This window comes from the organism of the source record quoted next, unplaced genomic scaffold (genome assembly GCF_019419815.1).
Source record: "Pyrus x bretschneideri cultivar Hongxiangsu unplaced genomic scaffold, Pyrus_bretschneideri_v1 Contig25, whole genome shotgun sequence".
Lineage (NCBI taxonomy): Eukaryota > Viridiplantae > Streptophyta > Magnoliopsida > Rosales > Rosaceae > Pyrus > Pyrus x bretschneideri.
In genome coordinates this window covers 1,806,417-1,828,932 of record NW_025999557.1, presented here as the reverse complement: position 1 = coordinate 1,828,932, position 22,516 = coordinate 1,806,417, and the positions used below count along the sequence as shown (strand labels likewise).

Sequence of the window (22,516 nt, the reverse complement as noted above, 5' to 3'; positions counted from 1 at the left end):
ATCTGGGTTTTTCATTAAAATTTAAGTCTTTTTAATTAAATAAAGTTGTAGCATGGTTTTTTATTAAAATAAACTTAGTCTAAGTCATTTTCATGAAAGTTCCCTTAAAATAATCCCCTACTTGTAGAATTAGTTTTGTGCCGTGTTCTCCTCCCCTTTCTTCTTTTGAATCTTTTTCTTTCTTCTTCTTATGATTTATTCCTCTTTTTTGAAATACAAGATCAGTAGATGACAATTTCTACTTTCTTTTCAGTGGTATAGAGCTTTGAAGTATTGCCATGAAAATATGATTTTCATGCGTGCACTATTAATTTCTTCCTAAGTTTTAGTTTGAACTTTGATTATACATATTTTTCTTTTTTTTTAGTGAAAACTTTATAGGAAATTAATTCACTTTTTGTTTGCTTTGTTTATCTACCTGTATTATATATATTTTTTTTTATGAATCTATCTCTATATATTTATTTTATTCTACTTATATTATAGATTAATTGTATTTTATCTACCTATATATCACAAATTTTTCCATCTCAAATTAATTGTGTTATCTACCTATACGATATGTTCTTGTTCATAGTCTATCTGTATCACATATTATTTTGTATTATCTATCTATACGATAGGTTTTTGTTCATAGTCTACCTCTATCATAGATTAATTAATATTATCTACCTACATCACAAAATTTTTGTTTTATTTTTTATCTACCTCTGACAATGTTTCTTTTAATTTTTGATAAACTTATAAGATTTGTAATAATGTGTTTTTAAAATGCTTTTAATTAGAAAATGGGTAGATAAAGGTATTTGAAGATTCAAATTTTAAAAATTCAAATTTAAAGAATTAAAAAAAAATTCAAGGGGTAAAATAGGTCTAATAGAAAATCAAATAAAATTGGACCCAATTCAAAAGCAGTTGATTTTTTTGGACCTGGATCAAACTACCCCAATTAAAATTAGGGTGAAAATGGAGATGGGGTCGAATTTGTCAGTTGGTCCTCACATTTTTTTTAACTATTTTTTTACCTTGAAAGATGAACAATGTCACATTAAATATAGAATATACCACATATGATATAGAAACAATCATAACTTCAAAGACTTATAACAACATGTCATTCAAATCACCAATATTTATTCATTGGCGTTTTGAAATGACAATAATAGGGAACGAGCTTTGCTTTAACAACATGTCATTCAAATCACCAATATATATTCATTTAAAATTTAAACTTACATCAATAATGTGTACAAGATACAAATTTTAACAAAATTGTATATGAAACAAATTGAAAAAGGTAAAACTAAGGGACACTTAAACAACTGAAAAACTCACGTCACAAAAACAATTTCAAGTTTTGAACATCATTGCAGAAAACAACAAGCATTTATCTTAATTCGTATAAGAAGAGTTTGCATATGGTATTTGTTTATTTTTCTAGCTTTCCTATCAAAGAAACGAGTATGTAATACTCAAATATAGTGCCAACCAAAGTGTGAAAGGAATTTTGCCATACGAACTCGAAATCGATTTTTAAATTAAAATGCAGTCCAAATAAGAATGTGAAAACTCCCATATACACCACATTATACTTTTCAAATCCCAAGAACATGCTAGTAAAAATATATATGTTACCACATTTGGCAAATTTAGTGGTGGTGAAATCCATGCAAGTGTCGGTGTTAGGATGAGAAATTTACAGTGTATCGGAAACACCATTGGATATACCAATTGTCATAATATAATTGAGTGAATTTTTTATATAAGTTTTCAACCAATTCTATTACGACATAATGTATCAATCATGTTTCCGACATACTAAAAAATCTCTTGATAATTTAAAAGGGCCTCCGTACGTGGGAGTTGAGGTGGTAGGCCCTACGCTAAAGCTACAAAACCCAGGCATGCATGGTTGCCCAAAAATGAAACAAACAAGCAAAGCAATTGTGACAGTGTTGCTTCGCAGCTCAATTTGGTAAATCGTAAACAAACGCAATTGGAATTTGGAGAGCAAAAATCTGGCTTTTTGGCTTTCGGCTTTAGGCTTTCGACTTTCGGCTTTTGACTTTTGGCTTTTGGCTCTCACTTCTCTTCTCAGGGAGAGAAAGTAGTGAGTGAGTGAGAGAAAACAGAGCTCATAAGAGTCGGTCTAGGAAGCAAATGAGGAGTGGAGCGAGAATGTGGGCGACAAATTTGAGAAAAATATTATTCATAGTGCTCTAGATTTGCATGGTTTGAATTTCAAAAAAAACCCTACAAAAGATACAGATTTTTTGGTCATAAATTTGCATATATAAACTCACTCTCTCTCCTGTGTCATCTGATCTGTCTCAGACAAGCAACTGCATGTGAGTAAAATCTGAACCTCTCAGATAATCTCTCTTCCTCTTCACTCACTCCCTCTCTCTCTCCTTCTCTCTCCTTTGCCTTTTTAATTTTTGTACTTTTTTTTTTGCTAAAAACTTGGTTAGGCTTTTGGGTTTTTTCCTCGCTAAACGAGATTTTGGGCAATCTTAAATTCCTCTGTGAGTTTGTTTTCATATCATGGTTTCTTGAAAATCAAAGGTTTGGGTCTCTCTCTCTCTTTCTCCAATCTTTGTTTCTTTAAACTTCAGAAAAAGTTATAAAAACCCAAATTGTTATTCATGGAAGAAAAGAGCAAGAGCAAGCACTACAAAAGCCACAAGAACATGTAATCCTACTCCAACTAAAATCATCATCAAGATCGAGCTTTTCTCCCATAAATTCCCTTTTCAATTTCTGGGTTTGATCCAAAAGTCCCGTAATTGTTTTGTCAACTGTTGTAAAAGTAGATGGAATTATTAACATAGCAAAAGAAATGGCTCATGAGGAAGAACAAACCCAAAACACTAGCAATGGAATTATTGGGTTGGGAAGCAATAACATCATCAGTAGCAGATCTTCATCCAAAAAAACAAAGCAGAAAAAAGTGCCACAGAGAGGACTTGGTGTTGCACAGCTTGAGAAAATCAGGCTTGAAGAACAGCAGAAGAAAGCAGCTGCTGCTGCAATTTTGTCCACCACCCCACCATCTTCTCTCTCATCACCAACTAAATCTACTTCATCTTCATGTCCTAGTTCGGTTCCGATCAGGCATTTTTATCAGCCTCCCTCTTCAATCCCATTCCCATCACTGGATCTGCCTTCTCCAAACTCAATTTTTCAGCCGCCGTTGATTCCACCGGCCCACAGCGGCGTTGATGGTAGAAAGTTAATGATCAGCAGTGGCACTGTTCCATTTGGAATGAGAAATAGTTACAACAATAATAATATTAATGGTTGTGGGAATGGGAATCATGTTCCCCACTTGTGGAATCCGTGTGAGTTCAATGTTCTTGATCATAAGGAGAGTTCTAATCCTGGGTTGGATCCTGGATTGGCGTTCAGGTCTAATTTGAATGTGCCTTTTGAGTCCAACAACAACAACCCCATTTGGGCTATCTCCAATTTTTCAACAAGAACACATCAATTTCATCAACAGCACCCTCCTCCACCGCTACCACCACCACCATCACCTCCCCCTCCTTCAATGGTAACACATTTTTCTACTCTATTTTCTTCATTATTTGTTTCATAAATTTTGTAATTATGTGAAGAAATGATACATGCGAGTTAGGCATATTAAATCAGGGTAGTGTGTCCTCCTCTCTATAGATTAAAATAGTTTAAAATATGGTCATATCAAAAATTAAAATTTAGTTACATGAAGAAATCACTTTTGATGATGCACTTTTCTAATTCTATTTGCTAATGAATTGTTGGGATGTGGAAAATCTTGCAGGTGAATGTGTCAACAGCAACTTCAACATCATCAGTACTAAATTTTCAGATAGAGCCCCCTTCAAACCAAAGCTATTACAGCAACTATGCTCCTATGTGGCCGGATGAAGAAAAGGTTCGTTCTGTTCACCTCTATAATCAGCCTCGATGATTGCTTCTTTTTCCTGAAATATATATCTAATTTTAGCATCTCAAAAATGAAATTTCTCAGTACTTTATTTCCAAATCCTTCTTCCTAGTGGGAAATAGTCCAACCATTGGGATCTCATTAGATTTGGAAATCCTATTTCTTATATTGGAATTCAGAAAGAATTTGTATATTTTATTTCAGTTTGTTTTATTTTGTTGGAATTGAATTTGAATTTGAGTACTGTCTGTTCGGTAATTTTGTGAGGCACCTAAGAGATTGGTGTTTCTGCAAACCTAGGCGTAGCAAGCCAAGTTGCCAATAGCAGTGTCATCTTCCATCTAAGCCTAAACTCTAAATTTCCTCCTCGTAGTTTAGATAAGAATAGAATATCGCTAAAATACTTCCATTAATTCTTACTATCTTTAATATATAGTAGATGGTTGGCATGAAGAGGCCATATCCATTTTCTCTAGAGAATCCATCAGTCTCCTTCATCAACTTCAAGTTCCCTACCTTTGTTGCTCCACCTGTAAGAACAGATGAAGGAACTTCATGTGGGAACAGCTCCCCCTTCAATTTTGATCCAGCAATCAACCCAAATTTCAGGTCAATTTGTCTCTAATTATCGTCCCCTTATTTATAACAAGCACATTATTTTGCTGACTTGGTTTTCCTTTCTTTTGCCCCATATTCAGAGAAGGCCCTTCATGCTCAAATTCAATTTCAGAGTCGAATTCGAGAAGCAGCATCAAAGAAAATGGGAGTGTCAATGGAGATTTTCTCACCCTAGGCCCTCCTTCAACTAGTTGGACATGTCCTAGCCCAAAACTCAAACTCCCTCCATCTTATCTTGCTTTTCATAACCGCGAAGTTCCAGATTTCGAATCATTCCCCTATCAAGTGAGATAAATGAACACTTTCCACTTCTCATTTCACTAACTTTGTTTTGCATTTTCATTTCATTTTCTAATTTTTTTCATTCATCCGAATCGTTATAGGGGAATAACGCAGATGACACATATTACCAGCCTGGACCAAGTATTCCAAATCCACAACAAGCTTTCTACAGCTTCTTCCCACCAGCAAAGTCACAAAGTGGTAGGGCAGCAACCACTCTAAACAACAATTGTAATGGTGAAGTAGGAGAAAGTGTTGATCTCAATTTGAGGTTATAAAATCCGTTTCTATTTATTGATTAGGCCATTTCTTGTGGTACTTGTTTTCTCTGGAAACCATATTAGAAAATTCCTTTTTTTTCATGATTCAAATTTAGACTTAGATGGGTCTAAATTTGCATATGTAAGCTTGAGCCTTGTGAAGGGTGAAAAGTTTGAAAAAAAAAAGGGAGATGCAGATTTGTCAGTATGAGTGGTTACAATTGTATTTTTATGAAGCCGACGTGCTTGTGTGCCTTGGGGTTTTGGGAACTTGTGAGTTATGTTTTGAGTTTGTTTTTGGTTGGGGGATGATAGATGACCGAGGCACTGCAGTTGCTAACAAACTTTTGCATGTGGATTGTGGAGGATCTGAACTGATTGTGCTTTGTCCTATCGTCTTTTATGTGGGGTGGGCACATACACTTTCATTATAAATTGTAAGGCTTATTTTTAGCTCTATTCCTAGAACTCGATTTTAATTTCATTTTGCTTTCTGTTACTCAAAAGTCGTTACTTTTCTCTTCAAAACTCAAAGTTCATTTTACTTTACCCCCTGAAACTCAAAAGTCGTCCCTATAAAACTAAATTTTCACTCCACGTTGCTTTAGATCTGTTAATTTCTTATGTGGGTTTGATTTGAGTGTGTCAAGCTAATCAATTTTTTTCTTTTTTATCTCTTCAACTTCTTTTAAACTTAATATTTTTTAATTGTTGAATGTTAATGTATAATGGAGAATTATAATCAAATTTATTGCACATGTGAAATAGTCTTATTGAGTGTTAGGTCCCACGTATGTTTCCAAAAGCGACCTGAAAGTCCACAAGTCAAAGTGAAATGAATTTTGAATTTTAAAGAGTAAATTGATGACTTTTGAGTTATTATGAAGGATAAAATAAGATCAAAATAAAACTCCATAAAACATAACTAAAAATAAGCCTAAAATATATTACTAACGTGTGATGTGAGACTGTGGGCCCATATAGTCTTATATTTAAGAAAGGGATGTGATATCCACACATCCCATTTTACTTCTCACACACCTTTTTAATTTTTGGCCGTCGGATCAGATGAATTGAAAAAGATAAACGGACAAAAATTATCAAGGGGTGTGTGAAAAGTAAAATGAGGTGTATGGATAGCACACCCTTGTTAGCATCAGTCTCACGCAACTAATTTTGGCCGTTGATATTTGTATGTTCCATTCATGCATATATAATTGTAATGGCATTTTTAGAAAACTAATACGATCAAATTACTCAGCCATCACAAAGACTCTCTTGCACTCTTCATACACTTAGCGACGAGGGTTTCGAACGCGTAATGATTGATTCTCTTGTCTGAACCGCGTCATTATTCTCTGTCTAAGTAATTTCCTTCTACCTACTTTTATTCGTTTCAAATCTCAACCATCTTGTTGGATTCACACCTCCCACTTTATATATGCGACTAAAATTGGCGTATTTGGTAGAATGGTGACTAAGCTACATATAGACGATGGTAAGATGAGGTTTGTGAATCTAGAGAGTTGTGAGTTTTTTTTAGTACAACGATATATTTTACATTAAGGGGAGGGGAGAGTTCGGCTAAGCCATACAATGGATAACCTAATTTGGTATCGAATTCGCTATTCACGATATTTGAACCTAAAACCTTTTACTCGAAAATAAAAGGGAATACTACTAGACCGTAGTATTGAGTGGCAGAGTGTTGTGAGTTTTAAGAATTACAGTTTAGTGCTTTTTTTATTAATAAATTGCGGGAAACTTTAGTTTGAGTTTGTTGTTAGTTTTGTAGTATCTCTCTAGGAGAGTTGATTAGTCACTAAAGAAGGTTTTGATTCCATTCATGCTCATCATCATTGTCTCTTGCAAAATATTGTATTCCTTGAGCTTCATAACTTTTTGGACTGAAGGCTGGGCGCTCATTCGATTATTGCAGAAAGGGGCGTCCTGATCCGGACAATCGGCTTGTTTAGAGTTCATGGCTGGATGAGACCTGCATGGTATTCTCCATTCGAGAAATGTCGCTGTTCTTGGTCTTCAGGAGCTTAGGGTTCGTCAAACCTCAATCGGCGGGGCTTCGTTCTTAGTACCCCAGGGGTATTTTGACTTTACGGATTCTGGGATCCTTCTCCAGCATCTAGCCCTAGGATTCATACATCACCAGCATGATTTCTTCTGGGTTTTACGACGTTTGCCGAGGCCTGAATGATTAGGGATGCTCTGGGGTCCATTTTTGGAGTCATGGTACTTATGTTCCAATTCCAAAGATAGAGATTTGGGTAGAGGGCATTGTCCCGCTTAAGCTTTCTAGGTTCTTCATCTGTCTTTCTATATCTACAAAGTTGGAATGGCTCGCAGCATAAGTAGCAGTCTGATTCTTTGTAGTTTTTCGACAGAAGTATTGATCTTGGTCAGAGTTTCCCATATTTAGTCCATGGAAGGGGGAGGTCTCCTGACTAGGCCTCCTCCATCTCTAGGAGCATCCGCCATCCCTAAGGGGTCGTTGTTGGCTCCGAGTTTGGCTGTTGTAGTCGAAGGTAATGGGTTTGTTGCCCTAAGGATAACTGATGCATCAAAGGGAAGGTCTTCTTCGCCATACGGGTTGACGTGGTCATTAACTGAACTTTTTTCGGCTGACATGTTCGCTGGTGGAGTGGTCTAATCGAGAGGAATATAGGTTTTTTTTCAATGAAAGCACCAATTGTTGGAAACAAATCTGCGCACCTCCGTAAGCAGCGGTTGAGCACAAATTCGTGTAATCCTGAGCAACCTGCAAAACAATAAACAACTCGTAAACAAACCTTAGGCCGAGAGAGGGGTGTGCTAACCAAAGGCTCTCTGATAGTCAAGTTAGCGAATGGATTTTTAGACTCAAGTAGTGGACAAAAGAATTCAAGTGTATAGGTTGCTTTACCGTAGATCCTATTCAAGATAGAATCCTCATTCTAAGTTGGAAGAATCCTAGAGGATATCTAGTAAGCAGATATTGCATCATCTTAGGAGTGTGATTACTTGTAATGCACGCCTATCCCTAGATTGTAAGAAATCCAAGACTTATAGGATTGATTGTGTCCATATCTGGATCAAATCGTGTGTCTTGCGGAACAAGTGTGGTTATTTAGTGGAGTCACTTGAACTCCACCTATTGCCTTGGATTTGCGTCAAATATTCAGATTATCATTGTCCAAGGACTATCATCTATTGGATGGATGAAAGAATTACTCCAAAGATATTATTACTTAAATAATATCTTAGAATTATCTCATAGTATCCTTGATTTGATATGATTGTATTTCCTTACTTGATTGTGTTAGTCTTCAATAATGAAGACGTTAAAGATAAGATTTAGTTATTAACCCTATCTTTAATACCTTTGACTTTTCTCCTTACCATGAGCATAAGAGTTTGGAGAGATTGTAGTCAGCAGCTTAGGTCTTCAAGAGGATTGAACTAGGCATGGAATAAATGTGAGCCTTACCAATTTAATAATGGCATTCTTGTCATCTCCATAATTTGCTGAATTATTTTTAGCTCCACATTTATCGATCAAACTTTGAACATAACAGAGAAAGATAGAGAGGAAGAATAGGGGGTGGCTTGGGAAAACTTAAAAAAATTGAATTGTTTAACAAGAAGAAATTGAAAAAACTAAATAAAAAAACCAAAACAAGCTGAAATCTATTGGTTTAGTTCAGTTTTAGTGGTTAAGAAATCGAACCGAAATAAGTGAACCGATGTCATTTTACACATGATGAGTCGATATTATACTATATATTTTACCCTATTCTTAATTATAACTTATTGATTATTTTGTGAGAATTTTGATACTTTAAACTATATTTCCAATGTAGGACATTCGACTTTCTCCTAGGAAATAAATGAACAAACAGAATAATTTTGGAGTGATTCTATTAGAGGATCTTCATGTGTCTCTCAACTTGTTCATGTCAAAGTTTCAGATTTTTCTATCCATCGGTTTATTTATAGCGATTAAATAAAGGAGCAGCACTAGTGTTGTCAAAGTGACGTTTTGGGCTTAATTGGGCTTTTTGGCGTCCAAGATGATGCCTTTTGGGTTTGAGGCCTTCTGCATTTATGTTGGAGACATCTCAAGCTTTAATTTAAGTCGTTTTGAGTCTGTTTTGAAGCCCCGAAGATCCATAAATGTGGGATTCTTTGTGACTAGGTATATTTCCCAAAGTTAGAATAGTAATGTACGCTTTAGTTATTTTATTCTGTTGTGTTTCCTACTTTTTAGAACACCTTTTTAGCAAGGATTTTATTTTGTAGTAGTATAAATAAGGCGTTTTAGCCATTAGGGTTTTTTTTTTTGGAGAAAAGAACGCATTACTTTAGAGAATTCGACTTAGAGAGCTTTTGGTTATTTACAAGGTGTTTTCTATCCTTGTTTTTAAAAATATTTTGTTTTATGATTGTTCGTAACTAATTCTTTTTGTTAGGGTAAGACCACAAGCCTTAGCAAGAATATGTAGTTTCTTTTCAATTTTCTTATGATATTATTCATGCAGGTTTGAATTATTAATTACCGTGTTTAAGCTATATATTTATCTTGATACTTGATCACCATTAGGATATTTACAAAAGTAATTTGATGTAATTTTGGTCGGAGGTCGATCCCTGAACTTGATGATGGCTTCTTGTGGTTAATATGTGCAAGTTCACTTAGGATGAATATCACGTCTTAAGAGTTGCATGGTTTTTGAGTCATGAATGTTTAGATTTGATCTGAATACCGCACAAGTTGCATGTTTGATATACACTCTATGTTGGGGGTCCAAGTAGGCATACTTTAGTAAAACCTAACCTTCAAAATATGCATGTGTAAGTCATAAGTAGATGGAAAAACTACGAATGATTGTTAAGGTGACGGCGGAACCCTAATGGAGAACGACATTGCTAGGGTTTTTTAATTATTTCTATTAGATTACGTTTATAATATTTTAGGTCATAAAATCACCTTTTTCTCAATCTTTGTTTTAAATAATTAATTAAGATTTAGTTTGACATAAATTATTCATCCAATACCTATGGAAAATGACCTTGTTAGAGTTGTTATACTACGATTACCTTGTACTCTTACAAGTATTTTAAGTGTTTTTATCCCTACTTTTATAAGTGGTAAAAATTCTATCAACACACTTAAGGCTATTTCCCCTAAGTATAAGCAAACTCTCATTTGAGCTTCAAATGGTTAGAAGTTGAACTTTTGGAACCTGAAACTCGATTTGTAATAGATTCCTGCTTTAAAGACTTGTTTGTTTGTTTAGTGGAATACTTATTTTATGATTGTAATGTTAAATTGTGGTTTATTTTTTAGGAGTTTTAACAAAACACTCCTGGTACTGTTCACTTTTAACGAAAAATCACATTTTTACCTTTTCTTAGTACTATTAACTACACATTTATTTGTCATTTTTCATTAAAACTAAAGTTTTTTTTTTTACTTTTCGTTAGTTTCCCTTTATTTTTTTCATAGTTCATTGAACATGTAAACTCCTAAGATGTAAAGTGATTGATTGCTATTCGTCAAACTTGAAATCAGATTATCTTTCCCAAATATCTAGATTTTTTTTTTCATTTCTCTCCAACTTTCAAGTGAACAAAAAAAATCAAAACCAAACAGAAATAGGCCAAACCGAATTACTTCTGTTTACTCTTTAAGAAATTAAAAAAACTGAACCAAATAATAACTTTGGTTTTGGCAAAAACTAAACCGTATTAAACGGAGCCCACCAGTAAAGAAAGAAAGAAAATGAAGAAATAAGAGAAAGGGGCCAAAGGCCCAAAGACGTTTCCCTACGCGTAGAAAATAAATGAAAAAAGTTATAAATTATTATGGCCGGCACGACTTATTCGCAACACCTGATATTTTCCGCACAGGACAAGTTGGAGACTAAATTGTCAGTCTGTCATTAATCTTGAGTTTTCTTTGAAAGTTCATCTGAGCATAAACAGGTCATGTTTATAGACATATTACATATTAAAGGGCTCTGCTCTACCCTTCGAAATTTGGACTCACTTGGATGGTTGAACAAAAGGGGCAAAGGCAATGCACTCTTGCATTTATATCTGAGGGGTGCTGTCTGCTGTGTTGCTTGTATTGTCGTGCAAGCTTCATATCTTCATTACAACTTGTGTGATTAATTGTGTTTCTGGCTCTTGATCCTGATTGTTATTGTTTTTTAAGATGGGGGGAATTATGGTGCTTTTGCTATTAGTCATCATCCTACATGTGAACCTTGGCCACGGGGATGCTAATATGACGATGCGTTGCAGAGAGAACGAAAGGGAAGCGCTCCTTGCTTTCAAAAAAGGCCTCATCATGGACGAGGATAACCAAGTAATATTCTCTTCGTGGGGAACAGAAGCCGCAAAACAAGACTGTTGCAGATGGAAAGGAGTCTCATGTGACAACCAAACTGGCCATGTTGTTCAGCTTGATCTCGGAGACGATTTTTTGCAAGGTACGATGATTAGTCCTAAACTGATTGAGTTGAAGCATTTGAGGTATTTAGACCTTAAGGGAATTTTCTTCAACGGGAGCACAGTTCCAGATTTCATTGGTTCTCTAACCAACTTAACACACCTGGATCTTTCTTGGTGTTATTTTGGTGGAAAATTTCCAATTCAGGTTGGAAACCTTACCAACTTGCAATATCTTGATCTCAGTGCTAATGACTTCTATAATGTAGAAAATCTCAATTGGCTGACTCGTCTTTCTTCGTTGACATATTTGGACTTGAGTTTTGCCAATCTCAGGAATGCTTTTGATTGGCCGGAAGCAGTTAATAAACTCCCCACACTAACAAACTTGACATTACAGGACTGTAGTCTTCCTTCTCCTCCAGTTCGTTCCACTCTTTCAAGCATAAATTCCTCTAAATCTCTTTCTAGCATCGCTCTTCCCATGAACCATCTCTCAACTTCTTCAATATTTCTATGGATGTCCAACTACAATACCAGCCTTGTTGATCTTGATCTCTCTTTCAGCAAATTGACCGGTTCGATTCCTGATGTGTTCGGAAACATGAGCTCTCTTGCACATGTTGATCTTTCTGTCAACCATCTTGAAGGAGCAGAGCCTCATTCTTTCACTAGGTTATGTAGTTTGCAATCATTGATGCTTGGCCGCAACAATTTGAGTGGACAGTTTTCCAAATTTGTTCAAATATTGCCTACATGTGCTCAAAACTCCTTGGAGCGTTTGTGGCTCTCAGAAAATCAACTTGCAGGGTCATTACCTAATCTTACCAACTTTTTATCATTGAAAGAGTTGTATATTCCTTACAATCAATTAAGTGGAAGAATACCAGAAAGTATCGGGCAAATGTCAAAGCTCGAGTTAATTGACCTTGGTATGAATGCTTTGGAAGGGGAGATTGTAGATTCCCATTTCTCTCTCCTCTCCAAATTAAGGCGTTTAGATTTATCATCTAACTCACTAGTTTTAAACTTCCATTCTAATTGGACTCCTCCTTTTCAACTGGACTATATAAGTTTGGGGTCATGCAAGATGGGTCCGTATTTTCCGAAGTGGCTTCAATCTCAGAATGGGTACTCATACCTCAATATTTCTAATGCTGGAATTGTGGATATCCTTCCAAGTTGGTTTTGGGGTACGACTCATAACGTGACATTTATCAGTTTTTCCCATAACCAAATTGGAGAAATGTTAAAAACTTTGACAGTGGATTTTGCAAATTACCCTGAAGTGCATTTGAGGTCGAATGGAATTGAAGGTCCAATTCCCGCAACTCTGTCACAGGCGTCATATTTGGATCTCTCTAATAATAACTTTTCAGGGTCAATTTCTTTCTTGTGTGCAAGTGCATCTACGGGCTTAACTTTTCTTAACATCTCAAACAACAATCTCTCTGGAGAACTTCCAGAATGCTTGACACATTTGGACAATCTAGTCATGCTTGATTTGAGTTACAATGCTCTTTCTGGAAAAATTCCTATGACAATAGGCTCCTTATTTGGGATCGAAACGTTGAAATTAAGAAGCAATGAGTTTGTGGGAGAGTTGCCTTTATCCTTGAAGAATTGCACAAGTTTAATGGTTCTTGATCTTGCAGATAACCAATTGTCGGGATCAATACCCAAATGGTTGGGGGCTAGCCTTCAGAAATTGGTTATCCTAATGCTTTCCTCTAACCACTTCAATGAAAGCTTGCCCTCGCAACTGTGTGATCTAATACATATTCAAATTCTGGACATCTCTGTGAACAGCATCTCTGGAGGCATACCGAATTGCCTAAAAAATTTTACTACACTGGCTCAGAAAGGAAATGAAAATCTAACCGTCGAACATTCTTATATGAGAAATACTGATCAACATTCATCCGAGGGGACTGATTATGATGATGATGCAATCTTCAGATGGAAAGGAAGCATGCGGGTTTTCAGGAATACTTTGGGGCTTGTGAGAAGCATTGATTTCTCAAGCAATAGATTGACTGGGGAGATTCCGAGCGAAATCAGTCATCTCGTTGGTTTGGTTTCTTTAAACCTTTCTAGAAACCAATTAACAGGTCAAATTACTCCAGACATTGGAAAATTGGAGTCGCTGGATTCACTTGATTTGTCAAGAAATCATATAGATGGAAGAATTCCAACAAGCCTTTCTCGGATATATCGTCTTGGTGTCTTGGACCTGATACACAACAACTTGATTGGAAAGATTCCAACTGGCACCCAGCTCCAAAGTTTTGATCCCTCTGTTTATGCTGGAAATCAGCTCTGTGGACCTCCACTTCAAAATCTGTGTGATAGTGAAGAAATAGTTCCAGATCAAGTCAGCAACGAAGAAGATAAGGATGATCAGCTTATACGCTACGGATTTTACATCAGCATGGGGCTCGGATTTTTTGTTGGGTTCTGGGGAGTTTGTGGAAGTCTGATATTCATCAGGGAATGGAGGTACACATACTTCAAGTTCTTGAATTATGTGACGGTAATGTTGATCAAGCGGAAATTAACGGATGCTTGATAGATAAGCTGTAATGTGTGGTATGTACTTTCTCTCTCTCTCTCTCTCTCTCTCTCTCATCGATTCATCACAATTAATTTGGTTTTTATGATCAATTGTCTTCTTCTAACTTACCGGTGCTTGTTTATTTTCATATGTAGCTCCAGTCATCTTCTTCAGTCCAATTGCGTGGTTTCGGCATCTGCATAAGCTTTCAAGTATTGGATGCTGCTTAGATGAATTTGTTTTTTAACTTTATGTTTTCTCTCTAGTAAGTATGGCTGATGTTAGGTTCTCCTGCCGTATCACTTGCTCTGTTTTTTACTTAACGAGGTTTGGTTTATGTCCCCCTCGTCTGTCTTTCGCTCTTTATTTTAATAAGATTAAGAGGATGAACGGTGAGCTCTCTCACCTCGCTTTTTAGTTTAATAAGATTAAGAGGATGAACGGTGAGCTCTCATTAGAAGATGGTTCCCAACTAGACCTAACAATTTCTTATATGACCCGTTAACACGACAAGTAAACAAAACAAAAATAATGAATTTTAGATCAACACGATAATTAATCGAGTCGTTATCGAATCACACGATAAGAAGCCATTAATAATATATCCTTAACAAGTTTAGACGAAAGTAACACGCAGACAACCCGTTAAGAAAAATGTTATTTTGATGATTTTAATTTTTTAAACTACTAAAAAACTTACTATAAAATAAAATAGTCACAGTGTATATGTATATATTGTATATTAAATATGTATTATTATATTACTATTCTATATAAATTTAAAATTTTAAGTTTTATTTATTTATTTATTTTTGTGGTATACTATAGGTCAAGAGTGAGATTAAAAATTAATAACACACATTAAACATAAAAATATAAAGTAATTTAAAAAGACCAAACATATTAAAAAATTATAATAATTAATTTACAAATACGAAAAATATGAAAAAAAAAATGTAAACGCTCATGATCGCATCATTAACACTTTGAGTATGGGTACATCATTGTTTGAATTTTCAAAACCATACAAACCATCACGAATAGTTTTTTTAAGGGAGTTCAAAATAAATAAAATTCATAATCATTAATGTACAAGTCTGAAAAATATGAAAGCATATAAAAACATGCAAAGTTCCTCAACCTTCAAACACAACTCTTTTCATTTTGCATATCTTTAAACATTTGGTATTTTGTAGTAATGTACTACTGTTTTTTCATTAGGCTCTTATTTTGGAGTATGTAATACTTGAAAGACAAATGTTTTTTTTTTTATATTTTGAAGTAATATTTATGTTTCGACAAAAAAAAAAAGGTAATATTTATGTGACAATGAGGTATGCATATACTAATTTCAAAGTATGCATATACTAATTTAGTATTGTGTTTTTTTTTTTTTTTGGTCAAATTATGTTTTTCATATTCATTATTTATTGATTTATAATATATTTCCATTAACGGGTAACGTGTCGGGTCATATTACCTAATAATATTAATAGGTTGATTTCGGGTTGGATCATATTACCCGTTTACTTTAAGGGATGTTACACGACACGACCCGTTAAGGTATTGGGTAAGTTACGAAAACGACACGAATACGGAAAATCCGACACGAATGCCAGGTCTATTCCGAACTTAATTTCGAGGAATAGGAAATCATCCGCATCCCCTTTCCCATTTTGTATTTGTGTTTACTAATATGTAGCTCTAATTTGTAACTTGTAAACCTACTTCTCTTTTGTACCGTGTTTGAGACGAAAGGACTAAGTACCTAAAAGAAATTCGTCATCCTATAAAATAGACATGATTGTGACGCTAATGGTACAAATACAAGTCCTCCTTATGCCGGTACTGACTGAAAACGGGATTGATATACACTTTTGCAGATATTTTTGCTCCTCATCTTTTTCTCTCCAAAATTTGCAACGGTATTTTCTTGTCTATATAAAGTTGATGCAAGTTTGTATTTTGAGATGTAGACAACTTCCATGTGCATGCTTTGGTTGTGCTACAGCTTCGACATTGAGTACTCTATGGAACTAGTGTCACAAAATTTGGATGACCAAAACAAAATATATTCTCCTGAATACTTGGTGACCGAAAATTGTATGGTCACTCATTGTTAAACTTGATATAAATTGTGGAAAAAAAAATGATTGTGCTTTTAGGTTTCATCACAATCACAAATCACAAATCACCCACAGTAACAAAAACAAATTTTAGGTTTTTGTTGGTTACTAAAGACATGTGTCCCCATGTCCTGTCGTTGATTATTTTCTTCTCATATTAGCCTTTGGATCACCATCAACGGTGGGATTTAACTTCCTATTTCTCAGACATCTAGGTCTAGCAAAAGATCTGGACGTTATATCGTCGTCCTTTTTCCTGTTTTGCATTGTAGGAATATCGAATATGTGGCTCTGACTTGGTCACCTGTATGTGTGGGCATCTCAAACACGTTACTAGGGGAGAAACATTTAATAGGATAGAAGTTGTGGCACCCTGTCTTAAATTTAATATTATTTTATTCTTTAGCATTAGGAAATTATGAAAATGTCCTGACGGGTGGAAATCCTATGTAGACATTCAAGTCCTTATCACTTTTTATCACTTTAGACATCTTTCTAGGTTGTACGTGTCTTTACAAACACGTGAGCGCAATGAGGCATAAATTAAACAATTTATTCACGTTTCCTAATGAGGGGCAGAATGGTAATTTTGCATTCTCGGGAATCCATTTCTTTGTTTATCAAGACAACAATAAGTTGTTAGTATTGCAGGCTGCAGACTGTAATACCGATGGCTTATTCGTTGGGTTCATTAAGCAAGTGGGCAAGTAGGCCCGTTTACGTTAGTATCTTATTAATTAGGTTTCGTACCTAATTAATTATTATTTGGGCTTTACCCAAAGACACACACATATCATCGTAGTACTCGACGATACGAATTCGTGGGTGTAAACAGAATCGATTTTAGAGTTATAATGAAGATTTTACGAAGCACAGAACATTGAGGGTAATTTAGTAATTTCACATCGCATGAGATATTTTCCAATTTTCTTTTTATCTTTTATGGCTTTGGGCTATGTGCCAAGTTTGGCCCACATGCCACTCCATCTCTCCCTTTTGTCTCTCTCGTGTCTCTCAATTTCTCGAGCCCCCTCTCCCTTGCTGCCACCTTACTCATCTCTCCCTCATTTCACTTTTTCACCCTTCTCTCTTAAACTCTACCTCGCAAACTATTTCCTACCTCTGCACACGTAGAGAGGTCAAATGGCCACACAACAATCCATCATCACTTGCCCACGCCGACGAGCCATACCACTAGACGATGAACTTAACGAGCGTTACTACCCTTGTAACTCAGAAACCAAAAACATGAACAGGAAACCCTCAAACCCTTGAGCTCTATCAAGAAGGAAGAACTCCGGCGAGGCTTCGACTTTTCCGATCAAGGGCAGGCCTCGGGAACTCCGCTTTTTTACCTTTTCATTGTATGTGAAGGATCTTAAGGTTTTAAACTTGTTTTGTAGGGTTTGGATGCATAAATGACACGGAGGAAGAAATTCCCCAGTTTTTTGGCAACAAAAGTTGTGGCCGTCAGGCCATTTTTCCAGCCAACGCCAATCACCACTCGGCCTGAATATGGTACTAATTAGAACAAGGAAGATGGAGTTTATAGACTCAAGAAGGCATTATATGGTCTTAAGCAAGCTCCAAGAGCTTGGTATAAAGAAATCAACTCTTATTTCACTAAGGCTGGTTTTCAAAAAAGTCTCAGTGAAGCAACATTATATGTGAAGATTGCTATAAGTGGAATACTCATTGTTTCACTATATGTGGATGATATCATCTACACTGAGAGTTCACAAGATTGATGATGAAGTTCAAAACTAAGATGATGAGACGGTATGAAATGACGGATCTTAGGTTGTTACATCATTTCTTGTGTTTAAGTGTGATACAAACTGACACTTGCATTTTCTTGCACCAGAAGAAATCTGCAAAGACATTACTGGATAAATTCGACCTCAAAGATTGCAAATCAGTTGCTGCTCCTCTTGCAGTAAATGAAAAGCTATCTAAGACAGATGGAAGTGAACAAGTTGATGAAAGCTTATATAGGCAAATAGTTGGAAGTCTGCTATATTTGACTGCTACAAAGCCGGACATCATGTTTGCAGCAAGTTTGTTAGCTAGATTTATGCATGGTCCTACCATAAAACATATGGGAACTGCCAAGAGAGTACTTAGGTACATTCAAGGCACACTTGATTATGGTATAGCATATGATAAAGGGAAAGAAGCAATGCTCATTGGCTACTGTGATAGTGATTGGTCAGGGAGTGATGATGACATGAAAAGCACGTCTGGAAATGCATTTAACCTTGGATCAGGTGTATTTTCTTGGGCATCAGTCAAGCAAAGCAATGTTGCATTATCCACTGCAGAGGCTAAATATGTTAGTGCAATAGAAGCCACTACACAAGCAATCTGGCTAAGATTTGTTTTCTTAGATTTTGGTGAAAAACAGGTTGATGCTACACCAATTCTATGCGATAATACCTCAGCTATAGCCATAACCAAGAATCATGTGCACCAGCATAAGACAAGGCATATAAACAAGAGATTTCATTTCATCCAAGATGCTTTGCAAGATGGAGAAATCAATTTATTATACTGCAAAATTAAAGAGCAAACTGTAGATATTTTTACCATGGCATTGACCAGGGACCGGTTTGAATACCTAAGAAGAAAGCTTGGAGTAATCTCAGCTAAAGACTTCGAAGGGAGTGTTGAAATATAAGTGTTTTAGCTGAATAAACTTGTATTTAGTTTCAGTTTACAAGTTTAAATGTGAGCCATTGGATTACATTCCAATTGGACAGCTAAGATGTAATCTTAAAGTTAGTGACTTGTGTTGATACATGTAACTATCTTATAGGGTTGATTGCATGAATGGTTGGATTTGAGTTTTGTATCATAGAGAGAGAATCTCTCTCTCTAAAGGTAATATACCTCTCGCGCTTTTTGTGTGAGCTCTGAATGAATGAAAGCAACTTTCTGTGAGAACCTTCTCTCTACAACTCTCTAAGATTTATTTTCAGAAATCTTCATCACCATTTTTCAATTCATTCCTTACCACAGAGATCAGTCTATGAGATTCTAACAACCTGCAATTACAAAACAACTCCAAATTTATCATTATACTGAAGTGAGAAACACAATTATTTTTGTTAGGAATGTCGGTAATACAAGATAGAGAATGCGCAAAGTAAAGTAGAAAATGGACACCAAGAATTTATGTGGTTTGACAATTTATGCTTACGTCCACGGAACAACGATCAATCTTCACTATATGAAAATAATGAGTACAACAAGAGTAGTCTTACCAAGCCAAAGACAAGACTTGATGGGTACAAGAAAGTATAACACACACTTTCTATCACTCTAAACTTCACTCACACAATGTGTAGTGAAACACTCTCACTCTCACTCTTGGAGTGAAACTCTAGCTTTGGACTTGATCCTTTTCTACTCACTTCTTTCTTGATTGGTTACGTCACTACAACATCACACCCATATTTATAGGTGAGGGCTTGGCATTCTACTAATTTCTAGTTCTTTCTACAAACTAGAACTAGTTTCTAATATATTCTACAAACCTCTAACTTAGATAATTCTAGACTAGCCATCCTATTTTGCATGCTAGAATTTTCTAGCATCCATCCTTTATAATGGGTTGGACCTTTAATGTCCTTCATCATGAATTGGACCCATGGTATACCAACAATTTTCCCATTCCCAGTTCACAAAAGCTATTAAGAATTTTGATCTATTAATAAACTCATGCACAAATAAACTACTAGGTAGAAAGGTCAAGGGTTGAAACAAAGATGGTAAAAACGGGAGTTTTATTCAATTTAACTCACGAACAATTGGAGATCATGTTATTCCAGTTTGTTTGTTTGAATCATAATTTGTTCTCTCTTGTTAGTTTTTTTCAAAACTTATAGGGTCTCTGAACAGCGAACAACCATTTGGTCAAGTAACTCCATTCTGCTAGACGAGGTCCGAGTGAAAACCAAGTGAAAATCTTATGAACGACGGTATTGAATAAAAAATAAAAATGAGCTCCGAGGAGAAAAATACACGAAACTTTTTCAAACATTGAGCATCCTTTCCTCTTCATGTCTTTTGATGTACAAATATCAAAATAAACTGTGGATCGTACGATAGACACCAAATAGATTAACATCCTCTCCTTACTATATGTTATCTATTTCTGAATCCCAGTAGTAAATGTGGAAACTTTACTGTAAGAACTTCGTGTCATGTTTGACAAATGTAGACAGCATAGGACGGAAAATACGTAAACTGTATACAGTTTACGGTGGACATATATACCAGTTAAGCTAAAGCCTTTTGTGTCTTTGTTATCAGTGATAACCGAGTTCCGAATATTGCACTTGCCAACGACAACGCAGGAACTCCAGATCAATGTGAGGATTAAGCTAAAGCCTTCTGTTTACAGTGGACATATTTACTAATTGTGTGTATCATGTAAACGTTTTTTATATTTTGCCATGTTCTTCGTTAATTTGGATATCTTTTGTTAATTATTTTTATATTCGTTTATTGAAAATGAGAGTGTGATTGATTATTATTTTTATTTATCTTGAGTGTGAGATTGATTATAAACATACATACCATTTTGTTTTGTCTAATATATATATACACACACACACACTGATATGCAACAAAATGTATAATAAATATATATATACACACACACACACTGATATGCAACAAAATGTATAATAAATATATATATATACACACACACACACTGATATGCTACAAAATGTATAATAATTGTACCTAAAATATTTACCAAATATTATTGAATTGCATATATAAGCACAAGGATTGATGTACAAATATTCGAAACTTAGAAATTTCAAATTATGATGATGATCTGAAAATTTCAAAAAAAAAAAAAAAAAAGAAGGCAACCGAAAATCCAAAATTTTCAACCTGAAAGATAAGCTTAGTTTCAAAATGTTTTAAATAATTAAAAAAAAATATTATTTCTTATGGGATCTGTTTGGAAATCACCCTACTGTTGCCATACAACAACAAAATAAAATCTTATCTTACTAAAATAAATCAATTATATAAATAATAAAACGCCACTCAATTTTGTGCCAATATTTCCTTAGTGGACGAGGATCACATCCGGATCCAAATGGTAAGGATCATAGAGATTTTTACATTCTAGTCGTTCATAGTATATTATATGGTCAGTTTTCGTCAGATACTATTTGGGTTTAATTTTAAATAATCAAAATTCAAATAATTTCTGATCACACGATATACAATAAATGATTAGAATGTAAAGATCTATAGAATTCCTACTATTTGAATCCGGATGGGATTCTCATCCTTCGTTAGCTACCCTGCCGTTGCCATAATTTAATAAAAAAGACAGAAAAGATAGAGACAGACATAGAGACAGACGGATCTGTTTCCCAAATTAAATCATAGTACCAATTTTCATGCTTCTTCACCGTTAAATGTTATCCTCGGCTTTTCTCTCACTTGTTTTTACCGGACTTTCCCGCCCAAAACCAAACAGAGAATGCATGAGAGAGAAATCAGAGATATTCACCGAGAATCAGGAGCAAGAGCTCGCTTCCATTCGGCAGGTACGTTGCTGCCAAGTACATCAAGCACCCGTACACCAAAATCAGGAACAGGTTCCCTAGCACGCTGTGGGTGCACGGTAAGAACCCGTAAGTCTCCTCACACGATGACTCCGCCTCTGCCGCCGCCAAGATGAGCCAGCTGAGAGTGAGGTACGCCACCGTCGAGCTGTTGGACCGGTGGTGCACCCCATCGTGCGGTAAGGTTTGAGGACCGGAGATGTTGCGGGCTCCGCAGAGGATTAGAAACAGGATGAGACAGTGAAGTAGTGTTAGACATGGTTTTTTTCAAGTGGGCGTTTACATCTTTTGGCTCTTCAGATGTCAACAAAATTTGTGCCCGCTTTTTCCAAAGAAATTGTCGGCGTATGACATTCCTAACTTGTAATTGATCCTCAAATAAGAGAGATTTTTCAGTGTGACCGTCACACGAGGTGGTACATCACATGTTTCTATATAAATAGTGCGTTATGTGTGTTAAAAGGTTAATAACTCAAAAATTAAAATTTTCCATCACTTACATAAAAACACGTGGTGTATCATCCATGTTCTCATCACAACTAAAAATTTCTCCTCAACTAGCCGGCACTTCTAGTTTAGCGTCCGACACTTCAGCTTGAGTATTTTAGTGTCCGAAGATAAACTGGGAGCTATAAAACCGCTAACCGTAATCTAAGAAAAATGTTTAGGTCAATCACAATAACAAATTTCAGAAGATATAAATC

General features: G+C 35.5%; 2 protein-coding genes across 2 annotated transcripts; both read left to right on the top strand.

Annotated features, from left to right (window-relative positions):
• The first annotated feature begins 2,042 nt into the window (after positions 1-2,042).
• LOC103933265 lies at positions 2,043-5,593 on the top strand. Its single transcript, XM_018644027.2, has 5 exons — positions 2,043-3,553; positions 3,803-3,916; positions 4,368-4,537; positions 4,627-4,831; positions 4,930-5,593. The coding sequence occupies exons 1-5, from the start codon at positions 2,840-2,842 to the stop codon at positions 5,104-5,106; spliced, it is 1,380 nt and encodes a 459-aa protein (XP_018499543.2). The 5' UTR covers positions 2,043-2,839; the 3' UTR covers positions 5,107-5,593.
• A 5,395-nt stretch (positions 5,594-10,988) lies between these two features.
• Positions 10,989-14,512, top strand: LOC103932458 (receptor-like protein EIX2). Its single transcript, XM_009342079.3, has 2 exons — positions 10,989-14,124; positions 14,245-14,512. The coding sequence occupies exon 1, from the start codon at positions 11,300-11,302 to the stop codon at positions 14,102-14,104; it is 2,805 nt and encodes a 934-aa protein (XP_009340354.1). The 5' UTR covers positions 10,989-11,299; the 3' UTR covers positions 14,105-14,124; positions 14,245-14,512.
• Positions 14,513-22,516: the final 8,004 nt, after the last annotated feature.